Source organism: Silurus aristotelis (genome assembly GCF_946808225.1).
Source record: "Silurus aristotelis genome assembly, chromosome: 12".
Taxonomy (NCBI): domain Eukaryota; kingdom Metazoa; phylum Chordata; class Actinopteri; order Siluriformes; family Siluridae; genus Silurus; species Silurus aristotelis.
This window is the reverse complement of record NC_139585.1, coordinates 28,698,494-28,719,732: the sequence shown is the minus strand read 5'-3', so window position 1 is coordinate 28,719,732 and position 21,239 is coordinate 28,698,494. Positions and strand designations below refer to the sequence as shown.

The following is a 21,239-nucleotide window of genomic DNA, read 5'->3' as shown; positions in this document are numbered from 1 at the left end:
AGAAAGCTGTTTAGACAAGAGGATATACCAGTCAGAGATTTATGAGCCCAGATAAGACTCTCTCTCTGTTTACCTTAAAGACTAACATCGTAAATATCCTATAGACACTGAACGAACAAGGAATGTGTGTGAAACAGTTTTAACACTAACAAGGAGTCACTGTTGACATTAACTACAGTCCAATCCATCCTCAAAGCGCCCGTTCTTACTCCGGAATTTCATGGAACCACCCAAGGCATTGATGAGAAACCGTCCCGAGCTGCAGAGAGTGGCCTTCAGTCGAAGAGAACACTATCCAGAGGCAGGCCTGGACGAAGTGGGAAGATCCACAATTAAAAATGCAGTGAATCTAGTGGGTGTGATTCTGATTGGTTGGAGGTTCTCTTATTTTTTCTTATTTAGCGTGCAAATTTGGTGCCGTTTCTTGCCATGGAAGCCTTAGCCCCCTGTATACTGTTGTTCCAATGGCGTCTGTCATTTTATTCTTTTTTTGTTCTTGATGGTTGAGTGAATTTTATATCATAAGCTGAAATTTCCTTTTTTAATAAAGAGCATTTGTGAATGTAACCTCCCACCTTTTTAGTGGATCGCACTTGTGTGCTTTTGTTCAGATTATTTTTAAAGTGAACCAAGGCCAAAATAACAAAACAAAAACACTCTTTATACAGGGTGAGACAGGGAAATGGGAATTTTTGGAACTAGGAATTGACAACTTGGGGTGTCGATGAACTCGTTTTGAACCCCTTGCCATTAGTTACAATGGAGCAGTGAAGTGTACACACTGAGCGTTCACTGTAAAAGTTTTTTTTTTTTAAATAATAGTGAGTGTAATAGTGCATGTCCTGTGCAAAGGGTCATTCAGCGTCGGTTAGGACGTCATAATTTTGTCCCAGGCTGATTGACCTGCCATTGTGAGGAGCCCTCACCGATTCCATTCCACAACACACATCATCGCCTTTAAAATGATGCACCCATATTGTAATCGCATGAGCAGACGGGGCACAATCGTGACTCCCCAACTGGTAATGACAACCAAATTCCCTTTGCACAGCACTGTCACCATTCTTTTAAAAGGCTTTTACAGTGAACGCTTGTTTGCGCACCGCTTCACTGCTCCATCATAACAAGGGGTTCTGAATGAACTTGCATTGGTTCCAAACATTTGCTGAACCTCACTGGTTGCAAACTCCTAATTCAAAAAGTTAAGTCCCCATTCCCTCAACTGAGAACCCATTGGGGTTTAAGGGCTCTGCTCAAGGGCCCAATACAATATAACCTTTTAAAAATATTGCAGGTTTAAACAACTTTAATTTATTGTTAAATTACATGAATTAGCATCATCTAAATCAATTAGAAAAATCACAAGTCAGGTCCATACTTATTTAGACAACACACCACAACAGACTTGAAATGAATCAGTAATGCAGAGATTTTCAAAGGGTTTAACAAAAGATTGTCAATTGGCTAATTGTTGGCATTTTTTTTTACTGCTTTCTGTGATAAATTCCTGGCAAAAGAAAAAAAAAAAGGAAATTTAGTATTTGGTATAGTTCCAAACTTCAGGCAATCATTAGATTAAGTTAAAATATTGCATTTTAATTATGTTAGTCTATCCGATTACTTCTGAGCCTGTTAAATGAAATGGAAATTGTTTAAAAGTAAGATTTTTTTTTTTATTGATGTCAAGAATTAAACGAAGAAAAAATTTAATTTTTTTATTTTATCAACTGTGAACAAATCAGAGTCTCATGGTAATTGCAGCGGAGTCATAAAAATCTACAGATCTGCGTCTTCTGGAAAAGGCGCCATCGCATTGCTAAAGGGTGGAAACAAGAGGCAATGGAAATAAAATAAATCACAAAAATGAAAAACACAATTGCATTGATGTCAATTACAAATTTTTTATTATTTTTTTTTACTTACCATTGCGCAGTTGCCTGAATCCAGCTGACAGAGATGGACCTGGCAGTGTAGATAGATGTTGGTAGGGAAGCTGGTGAATGTGAAAATCCTGATGGAGAAGCGACTGGATGACGAGACGCCATTCTGCAACATCGTCACCGTTCCGTCAGTAGGGTGTGGACATCTGGAGATAGAAAGGAAGTAAGATAGTGCAGTCCATTGTAGAAACCGGAGGGTTTGGAAGGGTTTGGGTTCGAATCTTTTTCTTACTCGTTAACGATCAGGTCCCAGCGGACGGAATGGTCGATCTGGTTCACGGGTGTTGCCCAGCAGCTGCCAAGCACGAGGGCGGTTTGATTCCTGTCTACCTGTTCCACATCTACAGCTATATAGAGCTGCTGGTTCACTTCTAGGGTCACGTTGCCCGAATACGGAATGTAGAAACTAGGATCGGGATATGGAATCATACTGATCACATATGAACCCCCTGTAGATAGCTCCTTGCGGACTAGACTGAAGAGGGAATAAAAAAAGTATAAAAAAAAACCAAAGTAAGAACAAATTCGAATCAATTCTTGTAAAATTATAGTAAAGTAACTATAAAATATCAATAAATACTCTATAGCAGACATGGCCAAACTACGGCCCGCAGGCCACATACGCGAACAATTAATCCGGCCCGCCGAACGTGACAAAATTCTATTAAAATAGGTACGGGTAAACATTGTTCAATTTACCTTTCCCTTGTAATGCCCACGTTTCCCCTAAAGATGTCGCACTTCAGCTCAATTGACGTTGTTTGCGTGCAATACTCTCTTCTTCTCTTAAGAGAGCTTAATCTGATACTCTATAAAAACTGCGACAGTTTCTGACAAATACCTCGGATCTATCCTGAGAATTGCCACAACAAAACGTACTCCAGACTTTTATGAACTGGCAAAATAAGGAGTTCAACAACACTGTGTTTATTGATGCACTGGCAAAAACAAATTGTTGATCTTTTGGCACTTGATGAAACTGAATTTGCCAAATCTCTAATGTTATATATATACAGTACAGACCAAAAGTTTGGACACACCTTCTCATTCAAAGACTTTTCTTTATTTTCATGACTATGAAAATTGTAGAGTCACACTGAAGGCATCAAAACTATGAATTAACACACGTGGCATTATATTCATAACAAAAAGTGTGAAACAACTGAAAATATTTCATATTGTAGGTTCTTCAAATTTTAGAACCCATTGTGGCCCATGAGTCAAAAAGTTTGCTCATCCCTGCTCTATAGTCAGACTGAATTTTCTTGTTAGGTCCGATGTACTTAAACTCCCAGCAACACCCAACACACACTCTCTGCATTCGGTTATGCAGCTTAAAATGAAGTCAAGTCAAGTCAAGTCAAGTCAAGTTTATTTGTATAGCGCTTTTCACAACAGACATTGTCTCAAAGCAGCTTTACAGAAAACAACAGTGAAGGTGAATGGTGTGCGTTTGTCCCTGATGAGCAAGCCGTGGCGACAGTGGCAAGGAAAAACTCCCCCAGACGATACGAGGAGGAAACCCCGAGAGGAACCAGACCCAAAGGGGAACCCATCCTCATATGGGTGACATCAAAAGTTTGGTCATAAATCTTTCAACAATACAGAACAATTTGTGATCATCATAGATCCAGCATCAGCTTCTCCATGCCAGGGCCTTTAAACACTCGGCATCTACTTCTCCATGATCATCCATAGGTCCATAATCTTCACGAGGTGGGACGTGACTGGAGCTGGCCAAACCTCAGGATGCCTCGGGATGGGGAGAGAAAGAGAAGCAGTGGAGAGGAATTAGCGTAGCTGCTGTTCATGATATTAACAGCACAAGTTGATAATGTGCATGTGATCAGATGTTCTGGAGCACAAGGTTATGATGTGATGTGTGTGATGTGTGTTATGTGTAGGCTTTGCTAAAAAGATATGTTTTTAATCTACACTTAAACTGGGAGAGTGTATCTGAGCCCCGAACACTGTCAGGAAGACTATTCCAGAGTTTAGGAGCTAAATGTGAAAATGCTCTACCGCCTTTAGTGGACTTTGCTATTCTAGGAACTACTAGAAGCCCAGAGTTTTGAGATCTCAGGGAGCGTGACGGATTGTAGCGTGTTAAGAGACTGGATAGATACATGAGATGCTGGAGCTTCTGTGTACTATTTTTTGGGCCGATGAGCAAAATCTCCGTTTTATCAGAATTTAATAGCAGAAAGTTATGGGTCATCCAATCTCTTATTTCTTCAACACACTCAGTTATGCGAGCTAATTGAGCTGTATCGCCTGGTTTGGATGAAATATATAGCTGGGTATCATCAGCATAACAATGGAAGCTAATTCCATGCCTTCTAATAATATTTCCTAATGGAAGCATGTATATTGTAAAAAGCAGGGGTCCCAGAACTGACCCTTGTGGCACGCCATAATTTACTAGCATTATCCTGGATAGCTCTCCATTTAAATCTACGAAATGGTAACGATTGGACAGGTAGGATTTAAACCAGCTTAATGCCTGTCCCTGAATACCGATGTAATTCTGTAAGCGATCGAGGAGAAGATCATGATCTATAGTGTCGAACGCAGCACTAAGATCTAGTAAAACTAATAGGGAGATGTAGCCTTGGTCTGAAGCTAAAAACAGGTCGTTAGTGATTTTAACTAGAGCAGTTTCTGTGCTATGATGGGGCCTAAAACCTGACTGAAACTCTTCAAAGATATTGTTCTCCTGCAAGTGGTTACATAGCTGGGCAGCGACAATCTTTTCTAAAATCTTAGACATAAATGGGAGATTTGAAATTGGTCTGTAATTCGATAGCGTGCTTGGATCCAGATTAGGTTTTTTAATGAGGGGCTTAATAACTGCTAACTTGAGGGATTTAGGGACATGACCTAACGATAGTGAGGAGTTAATAATATTTAAAAGAGGCTCACCAGCTGTATATAACACTTCCTTCAGTAGTTTAGTGGGAATTGGATCTAACTGACATGTTGTTGATTTAGCTTTCATAATAGCATCATACAGCTCTTCCTGTCCTATACATGTAAAACAGTGTAGTTGTGGGGTTGTAAGTACGATTGTGTCGGGAGATGCTGTCAGAGGTTGAACTGCCACAATTGTTTTTCGAATGTTATCTATTTTTTCAGTGAAGAAATTCATAAAGTCTTCACTACTAAACTGTGATGGAACACATTTTTCAGATCCCTGATTTGTTGTTAATTTAGCGACTGTACTGAAAAGGAACCTGGGATTGTTTTTGTTATTTTCTATGAGTTTGCTCAGGTGTTTAGCTAAATGAAACACACTTGTTCCCAATTACACCAACCCTTACAACTGAAACTATTTGTACTTTGCAAATCAGGATGAAATGTGCCTGATTTACAGAACTGATCAACTGAGTAGTTGATCGCTTTTTCAGATGGCAACGAAGAGACAAACCGTATTATCATACCATTACAGCTGGTACAGAAGTGTTGGTAAAATACAGCTTTCAAGGTTTAATGCCAGGGTTTTTTCCCCTCTGTTGCCGCTAGTGGCCGCTAGGGAGCTACTTCCTCATTTTTTTCCTGCATCTTTATCTTTTTAGCCAGCCCATTTCCTTGGTTCTTTGTTTGGTTTTTGTCTTTTTTTGTTTGCCTAGCCCTTGTCATTCTCGTTCCTGCTTCCAGTTTGTAAGGGTTATTTCATGTTTTGTTTGTTTTTCCTGTTTTGCCAATGCCATTGTTAATATTTCTGTTGACATTTTGTTTTCGGGGCTTTATGAGTCCATCATCTCTCCTATGGCTCTTCGATAAGCAAGTTAGTCTTTCACCATGATGATCCCGGTTTGAGCCCCGGCCTGATAGTTTAAACCATGTTTGATGCCGTGTTTTGTCTCGAGAAACCTGCCCATACCTTCTATAACATGCATATCCTCAATTCTCGCAATGTTAATTGTCTCCAGAGTTTCTAGGAAATTTCCAGGAGTTTTTTGGACCAAAGTGCTACTAAAAAAGTCAGAACTTACAGCAAAAAAAAAAACCCTGAGTATGTAGATTGCCACTGTGCACCACAAAATATCCCGTTCCTCCTCACCGTTTTTAATAAATTATCCCATTATTCTCGGTATGCCCTGGGTAGTGTTCCATTGCTCATGGTGAAATAGTTCCCTTCCACACATCTCCTTTGCACTTGTGGTGGTAGCTTAGTGGTTAATGCAATGGACTTTGGATCCGTGAGCTCAAATTCCAGCCACACCAATCTGCCACTCCTGGGCCCGCTGAGTAGGGTCCTCAACCCCACAGCTACTCAGTTAAATGTAAGTCGTTCTGGATAGTGGCATTTACAGCAATGTAAAATGTAACTCGAAAAAGAATTAAAAAGCCGAATTCTACGCCAAATTGGAACTACGAAGTAGGTAATTATTATATGGGCTCTCTTTCTTTAGGTTTATTATAATGTGCTAAGAGATCGTACGTCATCGCTTAGATTGACGACATCACGAAAGCATCACGAAAGGGGCACTTCAGGTCCTCTGTAATCTTTTAGTTAATTAGTAATTTGCTTAGTTCATAAATCAACAGTCTGTAAACATCTTGATGCCGAGGAGACCCGTTGCTGGAGTTTATTTTAATTTCACAATGTAACAAATGATTTGAAATAGTGAAAGATCTGGACTGGAGGCAAGCCAGATGTGAAAAGAAGCCATATGTGCCATATGTAAATGCATATGTGTTCACAGATAATGATTTCTGGAGGGGTTTCCATACAATAATTTTAATTACAGAAAATTTTTTTTTAAACGAAGCGCCACCTGAGGGCCCAAACATCACGATCATCCGATATTTATTTTCGTCTATTGCACATAGAGATTTTTCAATATTTGAAGAAATGTTTATATTAGAAATATTATTAGATTTATAATATTTAAATTACGATATAAAACTTTTGATACTGTTGAGTTTAGATACTTCCTCTTTGCAATTTAATGTTGAGAAACATTCTTTTGAAATTGAAACTCTGCCTATTTGATATACTCTTATTAATTAATTAATTTATTTATTTTTATATGCAATCATGTTATTGACCTGGTGCCAATTAACCTATTTGGTTGCTAAATGTAGTTCCTCTAGCTTACTTTTCGAACCTTTTGTTGCCTTGGTCTCAACTTTTTATTCCCGATTTCAAAATTATTGTGAAAATACTATTGGGAATATAATTTGGGTTTATTAGAAGTCCTAACAATTAAAAAATTGCAATTGGATTGGAAATGGTCATAATATGAAAACAATGTTACATAAACAAAAATCTATAAAACCAAAAAGATATGTAAAAGGGTTTAGTTTTGAAAAAAAAAAATATATATATATAATCTAATTATCTGATTGATTTCTACCTTGTTGATGTTTGGATGGATGTGGGCACTGAGATGCCCTGGATGAGTGGATACGCACAGGAAAAGGCAATATTTAGCCCACCAACATGACTGTTCACACCCCTTCCGTCAGTTGTTCGAACGTTGTTCCTGAAGATGATGTGCGTGCCATTATTCTAAAGAAACACAAATTGCATTAAAGAAATTGGGGAAATTATGGAAATCATGGATCCTTTTTTTATACATTTACTTTTCGATTTGGAAGGAAACTGTGTTGGGTGAAAAATATTTCCCTGAGTTAGTTCATGTCTAGCCAAAAATCTAATGGCCAAAATCCTACCACTAGTCCAGCTGCAGTGCTTCCATTTGTGGCCACATGAGATGCTCATTATGCTCAAACCCCAGAAGTACATCAGGATGAGACAGAAGCTTAAATACTCTAGACATTGCTATTGGCACCCCGAGGGTGCCCTCAGAGGGTTCGCTAAAACTGGCTGGTGTCACATAACAAAGCGATCTACCTCGTTCTTGAGGCCTATGGCACTGCTTGAACAGGATTTTTTTTTGTGAGCCATCTACGAGCCATCAACCTCGTTCTTGAGGCCTATGGCAATGCTTGAGCAGTTTTTTTTTGTAAGGCTTCAAAGCCATGCATTTCCAGGACCTCCACTGGGTGGAACACTGTTGTGGATCCCTCATGTGCTTCATGCCATCATTGAATAAGTCTAAACGACTGCATACTAGTAAGCAATCAAGAAACTACATATCAGTTCCTGGTGAAGTTGTAAGCATGTCAAGTGCCGGTTTGTGAATAGAGGGTGGTAAGGGGTACACACATGATTGTGGTTTTTAAAAGTTTGATAGAAGTTTTGGTGCTTGGGGGACTTTCTAAGACCGCAGGAAGTACTGTTTAAGAAATGTAGCTAATTCACTGACAAATAAAAAAGTGACCCACGTTGGATTTGGGACGGACCTCTTGCATTTGGGAAGTGAATGGACACACCAGAAGTGTCTGTCTGTTCAACCATCTCCTGCATATACAAAAGATGCTGTGTATAGGAGGTTCAAACACAAAATGTGAGATGCAGACTTTCTCAAGAACCATAATGCAAAATGCAATGGGAGGAAGCACCAGGATTGGCCTGATGTAATGAAAAGATTGAATGAGAGAGAAGCAGCTTCAGCTCAGAAGTCGCAGATGCGGTGACGTGCGTGGCTTGGCAGGACGGTAGGAATACGGGCGCTCCTCAAAGTCATTCCTTAACCTTCAAGTTTATGTGTGAGGCTGTCACGAATTCGCGCTTTGACTGCTGACTATCTCGGAGTCACTTGCGCAAATTGTTGGTGATTGAGCCGTTCTGTAAACTCGCCTATTCATAACATGTTCTTTGGTAAAAAAAAAAAGGGCTAAAGAAAAAGTGCTATACTAATAAAACAATTATTGGAATGAAATGTGTCGTACCTATTACTGAGTTTCCTTATTAACATGCTATAGGTAACTGAGAACACTTTCCAAGGCATGTCAAAATACCTTACAGAATCGTTGCACGAAACACATTAACAAATCCAAAAAACACAACGACAAGCCAGACAAACCGGAAAAGGTAGGTATAGTTTGTGAATGGAAACTTACAGATCATTGGACGAGACACCTGTCAGTCAAGATATACAGGTGAGTGACAGGTGTCTCGTCCAATCATCGGTAAGTTTCCGTTCACAAACTATACCTACCTTTTCCGGTTTGTCTGAATCGGTGCACGAAACACATTAACAAATCCAAAAAACACAACGACAAGCCAGACAAACCGGAAAAGGTAGGTATAGTTTGTGAATAGAAACTTACCGATGATTGGACGAGACACCTGTCAGTCAAAATATACAGGAAGTATGAAATCTTATAACTTTCTTTCTTGTACATGTGTAAAATTGTCCGTTTACTTTAAACTTTTTTATATTATTTGGATTAGTGCACCTTTAAATATAAAAAATAACAGAAATAAACATTGGCGAGCAAGGAGACACTGGAATTAATCCAAAGATACTTTGAGGAAGGAAATTCATATGCAGTGATGTTGGAGATGCTGCAGTATATCATGACAAAAAGATCTAAGAAATTTTACGATTTGGCACGTTTTACGCTGGATGACCTTCCTAACGCAACCCTCCCCATTTATCCGGGCTTGGGACCGGCACTGTTTGAATGGCTGGGTTTGGTGTCCTGACCGGGAATCGAACCCGGGCTGCGGCGGTTAGAGTAACAAATCCTAACCACTAGACCACCAAGGAACCCAAGCTCTGATAAACAATAACAGAGACGACTTTCTTGTTAATAATATACTTCAGATGGGAAAATTTTATATACAAAATCAAAATACTTAAAACCAATGTTTTTTTTTTTTGCATTTTATAATGAGTTTATTTCTTTCACAACAGCCCTAAAAGTGATTAGAAAGAAAAATGCAATGAATCTTTTGTCCTTTATAGAAAAATATGATTTACAGGATAAACCATAACCCTGTTTATTTTTACCCTTTTTTTTACTTTAATTTGAAGATTAATATTATAAATTGTATTTATGTATGTGTATATATTTGTATTTTTATGCACCTGTTCTGTGTATTGTAATGTAAATTGTACATGTTATTGCCATGTTGTTTGTATATGGTTAATTGCTTAATAAAAACATAAATAAATTATTAAATAAATAAATAAATAAAAGGGGGAAAAAAGTTGTACTTCCTGTATATTTTGAATGACAGGTGTCTCGTCCAATGATCTGTAAGTTTCCATTCGCAAACTATACCTACCTTTTCCAGTTTGTCTGGCTTGTCGTTGTGTTTTTTGGATTTGTTAATGTGTTTTTAAATTTGTTAATTTGTTTTCGGATTTGGTATTTTGTTTTTGGATTTGTTAGTGTGTTTTTGGATTTGTTGTTTTGTTTTTGAATTTGTTAATTTGTTTTCGGATTTGTTAATGTGTTTTTGGATTTGTTGTTTTGTTTTTAAATTTGTTAATTTGTTTTCGGATTTGTTGTTTTGTTTTTGGATTTGTTAATTTGTTTTTGGATTTGGTGTTTTGTTTTTGGATTTGGTGTTTTGTTTTTGGATTTGGTGTTTTGTTTTTTGGATTTGGTGTTTTGTTTTTTGGATTTGGTGTTTTGTTTTTGGATTTGTTAATTTGTTTTCGGATTTGTTAATTTGTTTTGCACTTCTCGGCCACCATACAATTTACATGACTAGAGAAAGATTTATACTCCTCAAACTCATTCAACTTACTTTTGCCAAACATTTTCACATTTGCCAAAATTTCACCAAGCTGGTGAGTGCGACAAAATGACAAATCGAAACTACAGTAAGCAAATCACTCATGGGATATGGCAAATCTTGGAATAAGTAATAGATCCATGTATGTCAAGTAAATATAACAAAGGGCTGTTTAATTTACCGTTAGAGTTGTGCCACACATTTTGGCATTGATGTCAAATTTGAACACCAGCCTGTCATTCTCGACCTGCCCTTTGCAATTCGGGTCGTTGAGGTGGAGAACATCTGCAGAATATCCGGCTTCAAAGAGCTGACAGCGAGACAGAGACATTAATCCAGTACTGCCTGAACATGTTTTAGAGGCACCTGAAAATGTAGCCATTAAAAAACAGACAACTTACTTCCTATATTTATATATTTTTACAATCACATACATTAAAGACTAAAAATTTTCTTCAAAAAGAGTGTATTACTTGGGAAATTGTCTAGTAAATGTGCGAGACTGAGAACTTTATATACAGTGACACTTTAGGCTTTTAAGTATGTGTATGTTGTTTGAACTACTTATTGCACATTTAGTCCCCAGTTGCTCTTATAACCACCTAATAACTTTTTTGGGAAGATGTTCCGATAGATTTTAAAGTGTGGTTGTGAAGATTTTTGCTTAGTCAGACACAAGGACGGTGGCAAAGTTGGGTACTGTGGGGTGAGGAGACCTGGGGCGCAGTTTACATTCCAACTCATACCAAAGACATTCAATAGGGTTCAGGTCAGATCTCTATAGTGGGCCACTCAAGATCTTTTACTTTAACCCAAAAAATATCTTAATAGAGCTGGCTGTGAGAGCTGGACCCAGCAACTATCTTGAACCATTCTCTGAATTTTTTAACCGTTCCTTATTTTTTGTCCACACAGTAAAGCATGGTGGTGGTTGCACCACTAATACATGAAGGAAAATTAAAACATACCATGAACGTCTGAGTTTGTGTCAGTTCTATTGTATTTCTCTCTGCAGCCACAGCTATAAACTCCATTTATGTGTTTGCAAACTTCAGTCCATGTGCATTTAAAAATTTGACAGGGCGCTACAGAGAAAGACACACAGAATGGCAATCGTTAATCTAAGGTTAGATTACTAAAATCCCCAATAAAATCCCAAACTAATCGACCAGGCTTGTTTGACTATATTTTTTAGAACAACTGCACAACTATGGTTCTGCTACATGGTTTTAATTAAAAATGATTTTAAGAAAGCTAATTATTATCGATTGGTAACCAAAAATGGCTATAATTAGGAATACAGTATTGGATTCGGCTGTAATTATAAAGACAATGTTCAATGTATAAAAGATAATGTATCAGTCTAAACACATTAATATTAAACTCAAAGAACTATTTATGAAAATTTTTTACATGTGGCGGGATAGCCGATTTTGAAAGCCCAGCGACCGGGAATGTGGACATTAGAAGTCGAAGAGAGTTTAACGCTGTCTGTTTCTGGAATGAAATTGTAGCTGTTGTGCACTGCCTTATAGCCAGCCTTTAAAGAGAGACCAAACAACAACTTACAACTAAACCAGTGAATTTATTTCATATTCACATCATTAAAATACTTGCGATATGTTAACATGAGGAGGGAGGTAGAAGTATAGAAGAATAGACATCTCACCAGCCAATTCTGATTAGTAGAATTAATGTGTCCGTAATTCAGTATGACATAGGAGACGTCTGCACCATTGGAAATTAAGACTGCCTGGAATGTCGCAGCCTTAAAAAGCAAAACAAAAAAGAATTGATGATGATGATGTTGCACAAAGGGAATTTTGGCTGCATTGACAGTCAGGATGTCATGATTGTGTCCAGTCTGCACATGCACGGGTTTGTAATTTTAAAGAACACAGCAATGATGTGTGGTTGTCTAATGGAGCGGTATAGACTCCTCACAGTAGCAGCTCAAAGAGCCTCAAAAATCTTTGGCCGAAAGAAAAAAAAGAAACATAAATAAATAAATATAAAAGACATAAAATTAAACCCTTCAGCGCAACACACATTTTTTTAAGACGTCTTTTAAAAAAATTTAATTAAAATATATACAGTATATATATATATATATATATATATATATATATATATATATATATATATATATATATATATATATATATATATATATATGGAAATGCTTGCATTTGAAAATATTACTGCATTAAATGAAAACAATTGAATTAAACAGGAATCCCTTCTCACCCCTGTATTGTTGACGAACGACATCATTTCCCAGGTGACTATAAAAAGCCAAGTAGCATAAAAATGATTCCCTGGGAACATGGTATTAATGTCTTGCATCGCACGGGTCAGAAGAGGACCATCAGTGACTTCCTGATAGACGACTTTTCCATCGTCAGTTACGAAGTCGGTCCAAAATGGAGCGATGATGTCGGTGTTATTTGCGTAGATATCAGGACTTTCCTCATGGAGTGGCTCTGAGAAACTCAGTACGCCGTTCTTATTCACCTAAAATGAATCGGACGAAGGCGAGAAACGGGTCAACACCGAAAACGAACAGGATATTGTAATGTTTTTTACACAAATATGTGCTGTACATTTGATTTCTTTACGAATCAGGCTTACATATATTGTGTTCATGTATGATTCAAAGTACTGGAATGCCCTCTGAAGTGTTATCTGAGAGGATCTTCCATTATTAAGGTCAACTTTTGCACCATGCCAGAAGGGATAGAAGTTTGCAGGAACTGGATTGCCTGGACAATTAAAGCGACAAGAATGAGATAAATGTTTTGGCCTTGGTTAGCTGCATTACCCAATTTAAACCTCTATTTATACGTGACTTTCAGTGAATCTTTTATTGTCGATTCAAAAACGTTACCTGCAGGTAAATTGGACACGTGAAAAGCCCAGCAACCTGGGATATTGCCGTTACTAGTCGAAGACAGCTGAGAGGAATTGTCTACTGCAATAGTGATAAAATCACTGTTTTCTACGTCAAAGCCGGCCTAAAAAAAAAACATCATACATTTCAGTTACATCTATTCCACACCCCTGGAGAAATACACTATACTGCCAAAAGTATTGGGTCACCTGACCTTTCCTGTTATATTTGTTTCTTTTCCAATCTGTTACCACAAATCCGGAAGCACTCGATTGTACAAGTCATCTTTAGATGACGTTATAATAAAACTTTGCAATCACTTCAACTTGGAAACCCGAACCTGTTCCAGCATGCCTCAAAGTGAGCTCTGGTTTACATGATTTGGAGAGATTTTTGAGCTCTGATCTCATCCCTACTAAACACCTTTGGGATTAACTGCACCCCACGCCTCCTCACCTACATCAGTATTTGCCTTTCGTAACACCCTTTTGGCTGATGAACACAAATATCCATAAGCGCACTCCAGAATCTGGTGGAACCTCTTCGCAGAAGTGTGGAGGGAATTATAAGAGCAAATTGGGACTAAATGTGAAATGCAATGCTCAAAAATCACATACGGTACTGATGACCAGTCGACCCAATACTTTTTGGGTTCTGCACATTCAAGGTCTTTATCTAAATGCTCTTACCAGCCAGAAAGGGGAGGGAATAGAAGGTATGGTACCGTAGTTCAACAGGGCATAAGATTGACCTTCCCTGTCTGATACCAAGACAACTTGGAGGGATGCAACCTGACAGAGAGGGACACTGTTAGTTTTGAAAATCAATCTATTTAGGTAAACAGTACTTTCATTTCCATCGCCGGTAAAAATGTTTCGCTTGAATGCTCCTCACCCCTGAAGTCCATTCAAGTGGTACGTTTTCCCAAGTGGAGACAAAGACCCAGGAAGCAGAAAAGTTAATAGAGGGGAACATGATGTTAATTGCATTTGTAGCTTCTGTTAGAAGAAAGCCATTTGTGGCCTGCTCATAAGTCCAGCTTCCTCCTTGGTCAACACGAAGATCGGTCCACAACGGCGCGATGATGTTTTTGCCAACTTGTGGGTTGGGTACGTTAATCCAACTTGATGTTTGATCAGCAATCTTTGGAATAGCAAAAGATACATAACCATCCATATTTAGCTGAGGGAGAAAGAGAAACAATGCCTAAATCAGTCATAATTATTTCGGAATATACTTTCGGAACGATGTAGGACATTTTGGGAAGGTGAGGGAGGTGCGATTGAGACATGTGTCATGTGCAGAGAAGGGGACATGGGGTATATCGGTAGGGGAAAGCTTAGGATGAAGCCACCAGGAAGGAGGAAAAGAGGAAAGCCAAGGAGGAGGTTTATGAATGTGGTGAGGGAAGACATGCAGGTAGTTGTTTTGAAAGAGGCAAGTGAAGAGGACAGGGGGGTATGGAGACGGATGATCCGCTGTGGCGCCCTCTAACGGGAGCAGCCAAAAGAAGAAGAAGAAGTAGTAGTTTCGGAACATACGATGATAATAACATTCTGTTGCATTTTCCTTTCATTCCTGTTGTTGAACGTGAACCTTGAAACAGCAGCAGCTTATTTGACATTTGTTTAATTCAGAACTGGATTTTCCAGTCTGTTAGTTTACTCTTTTAATTACATAATTACACTTTGGATCATTTTAATTAACTTCAGGTAATTATTTTTTGTTTTTCCTTAGAATTTATATTTCACCTTATTAAAGCTATCAACAGGAATAAACTGCCGAATAACCTTTTGTTTGAACAGGTGACAGACGCACACCCCCATGCTAATCAAACAGATTCTTAATGCAATACCGAGAAAACAGCTGATGGCGTCTGACGGGAAATGCAGCAGGGAAAAGCTAAAGTCAACCGACACACAAAATCACTTCCTTAATCAACCCACCAAACGCCCTCCGATATTCCCTGACGGCCAACCATCAGCTAGTTGTGTACCGGAGTTCTTATTGTTCGTTTTTTTAATCTATCCTTATGTTTATGATGCTTATGACGCTGCTTTTGAAAAGAGAAGGAGAATACCATTTAGAGAGAGAAAGAATTCGATTTTATCGGGCAAACATATTGGCCAAAAAAAATAAATCGACATCAAATATCGCCCATAGGCTGCCCCTGTTGTTGGCATCGGCCGAAGAAAAACCCATATCGGTCGACTTTTCAAAAATACAATAATAATAATAACAATAATAATAATAAGGAACCTCTAAGTGGTTTCAAGAAGAACAATAAAACGTGGATTCAAAAATATCTATTGGGTCCTTTTTCAATGAACTCTTCAAAATGGTTTCATCTATCGATATCGAGCCTTTTTTTAGGTTTCGTAAATAAAGACTTGATACAAATATTATACTATTTATACTATATATATATATATATATATATATATATATATATATATATATATATATATATATATATATATATATATATACAAATATTATATATACTATTATATATACAAATATTATACTATTTATACATTTTTCTTAATTACTGTACGCCTTCATATTTATTTACTGTACTTCCGAATGTCCACACATCTCTGCACTGAAATAGCCTCTATATTTATTCATTGTATATACTTTCATATATACCACTTGCTGTAAGTATGCTAGATAGTTATCTGCACTGTAAATATGCTAGATATTTATCTGCACTTTTGCACGACTGCTTCATTTTGCACTTCTGGTAGATGCCAAACTGCATTTCGTTGCTGTGAACCTGTACTATGCAATGACAATAAAGTTGTATCTATCCATCTATCTATCTATCTATCTATCTATCTATCTATCTATCTATCTATCTATCTATCTATCTATCTATCTATCTATCTGTCTGTCTGTCTGTCTGTCTGTCTGTCTGTCTGTCTGTCTGTCTGTCTGTCTGTCTGTCTGTCTATATACTATATTATAATATATATGTGATGCTATATTGAACCCTGTTTTTTAGGAGTGTAGAATCCTATGGCCCAAAAGAACAATGCTCGATACCAGCTCAGGGCGATCTTGACCCTAATTGAAAGTGAAAATATTGTGGCTAATAATTTATTAGTCTTAGACTTTGATATTGATTCCGTGAAGGCAATTATTGCATTACAGCAGCAGCAGGTTACACGATCGGTAAAAAACAAACAGGGTATAATAGGTATGATAAGGTATCCAAATATTACAATACTTTTTGATGAATTTAACATTTATAATGTTTATTTTTATTTTTATTTATTTGATATATATCTTGCAGACTGCCTGGTGGGGGCCGGAAATAGGGTTCGAGGCTGCAAAAGGGGGGTTTGATCTATTATTGTTTTATTGTTATTTTAATTGTTCATAGAATTTAGTGACCCAGCATCAATTCTTCCACGGACTGGTACTGGTCCACAACCCTGACCTCTTCGAATAAAAGCATTGTGTGTGGAAACAGGAGCAAAGTGTTGATTATTAAATTTGACTCACAAAGTGTAGGAAAAAAAAAAAACGCAATGTGCGACGTTATAAATTGGAAGATGTGAAGCTACAGTGTTTCTACTAGCGTGAGAATTCGACTCGCCCGATTGTATTAATACTTACATAGAGATGAGAGTAAGTCGTTCCGGCGTACACGAATGGCTGCTGCAGCTGAATTGTTTCATGTTCTCCATCGTTGAGAAAAAGCTGCACTGCTGTGGGACCAACTCGAACAATAAAACACAATTATCTTATTACTTCTACAATGCTAGCTGTAATTTTTTATTTTTTTTTTGGTTTTATTACTTTCATTTACTGCAAAGTCATTAAATCACACGGTTATAAAGTTACCTGGTACAGATGTCGTTGGTGCCGGGCTTCCATCTGTTAACAATAATAATAAATAAAGAGCAATTATCAGGCAATGAATACGACATATCAGTATTAATGAGCTTTTCTCACTTCAATCGCAAATCACTTGTCACCTCTTGCAGGCATGTAGTGACTGCTACTGTTGTCGATTATGGGTGCGGTTTAGCTCCCATAGTTATAATAGCAGGAATGTAATATGAAGATTAGATTAAATACACACTAAAATAAAAAAATAACCTCAGCGTGAAAACGGTTTGCTTTAGCAAAACCACTGATTACCTGCTACTACGGATTAGCAAAACCAACTACACGAGTTATTTACTTTCACCAAACTCACTTTCCTTTTCACTTTTCTTTCCTTAGATTTGCATCGAATGAAGAAATATTGGATCCCATACACCAAAAACAAACAATCCGATCTAATATCTCAAAAGAGAACAAAACGCTGTTATTATAACAGGTATATATTATAATTAGATTATAGTTATATTGTATATAACCGCTTCTAACACGTCAACTTTGAGCACAAAATGTGCGCCTGCTGCCTAATAAATGAATCCCACCCACTAACAGGTGCCGTGATGAAGAGATAATCGGTGATAGTGTATGGTGGTATTCACCTGTCCAGTTTGCAAGCCAGTATAAGATTTTCTGGTAATTTTTAAGCAAATTGTCTCTAGTAGGTTTTAGCTATTGATTAAAAAGACAACAAAAAAAAAAGACAATAAAAAAGAGAAAAGAAAAAGTAAAGCTACTGATAACAAAATTCATAGCAATAACAGTGTCACTCTGCTCTTTATCGAAAGGTACAATATTTATACTTACTCATACTCATAAAGAGCGAAGCAACAAGACATGGCAGAAGTGGAAGGAGCATGAGGGACAGAAAACCTGAGATGGAAAAAAAGAAAGAAAAAGACGTTAACACATTTAATTCCTAAAGAAAATATACACAAACAAAATAAACCAAAAAAATTGATTTGAGCAAGTGTATATTATTGTGTGAATATAAATATATAAACAGGTATGAAGCGGTTATACAGTTTTAATTTATACTGTAAGATTTTATTTTAGTAGCTATAAGTTTTATTCCTAAGACAGTAATGACTTTTTTTTTTTCCTAATTTTTTTTTTTTAAATACTTAAAATAAAAGGGAAAGATATAAGTAAAAAAAAAAAAAAAAGGTTTCAACTTACCAGGCTGCAGACGTCTTCGGTTGGATCTGAGGAATGTCACTTCAACTGTCATTATGAAGTGAGGAGGCAATTAGAATTAGAAACAGAATGCAAAAGCAGCAAAGGCAGTTCCAAAAAAAAAAAATAATAATAATAATTACGTCACTGGTGCTCTGCTAAATGCAAATGCAAATGCAAATGCGCTTACAGTAGAAATTGAAACTGTATAACTGATTCATCCCTGTTTTAGATATGTTTAAATATGTAAATACATGCAATAATATACACTTTCTCAAATAGAATTTTTTGGTTTTATTTTATTTGTGTATATTTTCTTTTATTTTTTCCCTCTGTGTCAGGTTTTCCATCCCTCATCCTCCTTTCCACTTCCGCCATGTCTTATTGCTTCGCTCTTTCCGAGTAAGTCTATAATTATTGTACCTTTCGATAAAGAGCGGACGAAGTGACGTTCTTATTGCTATGAATTTTGTTATAATGGTGACACTGGACGCTTCTTTTTTCTTTTTTACCAGACAAATTGTTTTAGTCGGATAGTAGCTTCACTTTAGTTTTTTTTTCCGTGTCAGCCGAATGCGCTAGGAATAAAAATAAGTCCAATGAATATGCATGATATTTACAAATATACAGTACGGATTTATTATTTTATTTCTTTTAATAGACTTGGAAAAAAAAGGGAAAGATAAAAGTAAAAAAAAATGAAGAAGGGTAAAACTTACCAGGCTGCAGACGTTTTCGGTTGGATCTGCGGAATGTCACTTCAGCTGTCATTATGAAACAAGGAGGCAATTTGCAGAAAACAAAAGTAAACAAAGGCAGTTGGAAGAGAATAAAAAAAAGGCATCACACCCACAGTCAAACATGTAGGTAAAAGTTCAAGGTGAAGCGACGTTGCTCCCATTCCATACTCCAAGACAATGACATAAAGCGTAAGCCCAGGCTTTGTAAGTGTTTTAGAGAGCAAACAGTTGGCTGGAGTGTTTTTTTTTTTTTTTTTTATAATGGGATGGGACCTCAACTAAACCCTACTGATCTGAGCTGAGATGAACTGGATCACAAGTAAAAACTTTCTTTCGGCTTTTCCCATTAGGGGGCGCCACAGCGGATCATTCGCATGTTTGATTTGGCACATGTTTTTACGCTGAATGCCCTTCCTAACGCAACCCTCCCCATTTATCCGGGCTTGGGACCGGCGCTAAAGTTTTGTGCAACCCTAATGGCTGGGGTTGATTCCCTGACCGGGGATCGAACCCGGGCTGCATCGGTGAGAGCGCCGCATCCTAACCACTAGACCACCATTCAACTTGAACTGGATCACAAGTAAGAATTAGTGAAGAACTGTGGGCAGGTTTTACAGAGACAAAATCATTAATGCAGAAGAAGGATTTTCTAGGAGTCCACATCTGGATATTTGTTCGGTCAAAGTAAATCTTCATCCCATTCAACTTCCAAATTGTCGCATATCAAGAAAAGGAACATGTACACGTCCCTCAAACACAGGAAGACTTTCAACCTCATTTCAAAACTAAAATAGATCACAGTCAACACAACAACTGTTGGGGTTAGTTGTCAGGGCAACTTAAGAGCAAGTCCTTCCACCTTCCACATTAAGGATACTGACGAGGTCATGAACTTTAGCTTTGAAACGGCACATGGTGAAGTTTTTTTTTAATAAAAACATTCGGAAAAAAACAAAACAGAAAAAGATTATTGGACCAAATTGTAGACTTTAATGCTACGAAGCTCAAAGTACTCGCAAAATTGTAATGCATTGGCTGGATATTTGTTTCAGTGGAAAAAAGGATGCGACTTAAATCTGCCATTTGCATGCATTTGGAGCTGAAAAGTTTGACAGCAATTTACAAAGCATTTATGAATCTTTTGCTCTCATTGGCTCTCAATGCAATGCATTCCATTGTGCGAAAGCATTAATTGTTAAGATGAGATTAACGAGTTTCTTTGAACGGCTATCAACAATTCAGCTTTGATCTAGACATTATTGACGCACCAATCGACTGATTAATGAGTTAATGGCCTGATTCATTAAAATTAAAGGGAGTGTGTAAAACTAAAAACTTGTAGAGCTTCTTAAATATTGAACTTTGCCCCAAAGCAGCATCAAAGAGGTAAAGATTATGAATCATTTGCATTTAGCGTATATAAGTTCAACCCTAATGATGACAACACAAGTTCAAGACCTGGGTGTTCTCCTAGATGAGGCCATTGCCTGTGGGAAGAAGAAGCTCCTCCTTAAGCTCTTTGTGTTGACTTCACGGAGCAGAAGCGGTGCTGTTTCCAAACCAATTTTTTTCATTATTATTATTTTTTTATCCCAGAAAGTGTTGCCATAAAGCCAATATTATCAGTTGTATGAAATAAAGAAATAATTAAGGTTGTATGAAATGATTGAAGGAAAAAAATAAAGCCAAGTATGTCTTAAATAAGTGCCTCAAAATGTATCCCAATTTTTTGTATGTATATTTATTGAAAAATGTCATTTTGCTTTACATTTTGTGGTTGCTTTACAGATAATAGTTCTGGGCTTAATATCACTAAATATATTTAGCAACAGATGCATTTCTGTTTAGGCTTGACTTTACCCTGTGTGCATTATTGTAGCATAATATGCAAAGCATTTCATTGTGACTATTTGTGTGGTTATGTCTAAAGTTGGAACGCGAACATCTGCTTATTTAGTGTTAAAACTTTTGCCTTTTCCAAGTACATTGCTAAACTT

General features: G+C 37.2%; 1 protein-coding gene and 1 long non-coding RNA gene across 3 annotated transcripts; both read right to left on the bottom strand.

Annotated features, from left to right (window-relative positions):
- Positions 1-477: 477 nt before the first annotated feature.
- Positions 478-19,767, bottom strand: LOC310734714 (uncharacterized protein). 2 transcript variants are annotated; one of them, XM_083557096.1, is made up of 20 exons: positions 19,356-19,767; positions 19,222-19,266; positions 18,506-18,550; positions 18,140-18,199; positions 17,288-17,320; positions 17,060-17,163; positions 14,330-14,617; positions 14,125-14,226; positions 13,433-13,559; positions 13,177-13,307; positions 12,793-13,059; positions 12,215-12,313; positions 11,959-12,085; positions 11,514-11,630; positions 10,727-10,911; positions 7,304-7,458; positions 2,173-2,415; positions 1,924-2,086; positions 1,327-1,816; positions 478-1,053 (listed from the first exon to the last, which is right to left on the bottom strand). In XM_083557096.1, the coding sequence occupies exons 1-19, from the start codon at positions 19,363-19,365 to the stop codon at positions 1,739-1,741; spliced, it is 2,379 nt and encodes a 792-aa protein (XP_083413222.1). In that variant the 5' UTR covers positions 19,366-19,767; the 3' UTR covers positions 478-1,053; positions 1,327-1,738. The 2 variants fall into 2 exon arrangements, with proteins under 2 accessions (XP_083413222.1, XP_083413223.1); XM_083557097.1 differs by having other exon boundaries at positions 18,506-18,531; positions 19,356-19,765.
- Positions 7,534-8,731, bottom strand: LOC310734798. The gene is made up of 2 exons (XR_014536140.1): positions 7,873-8,731; positions 7,534-7,803 (listed from the first exon to the last, which is right to left on the bottom strand). It is a non-coding gene; the product is annotated as an uncharacterized lncRNA (long non-coding RNA).
- Positions 19,768-21,239: the final 1,472 nt, after the last annotated feature.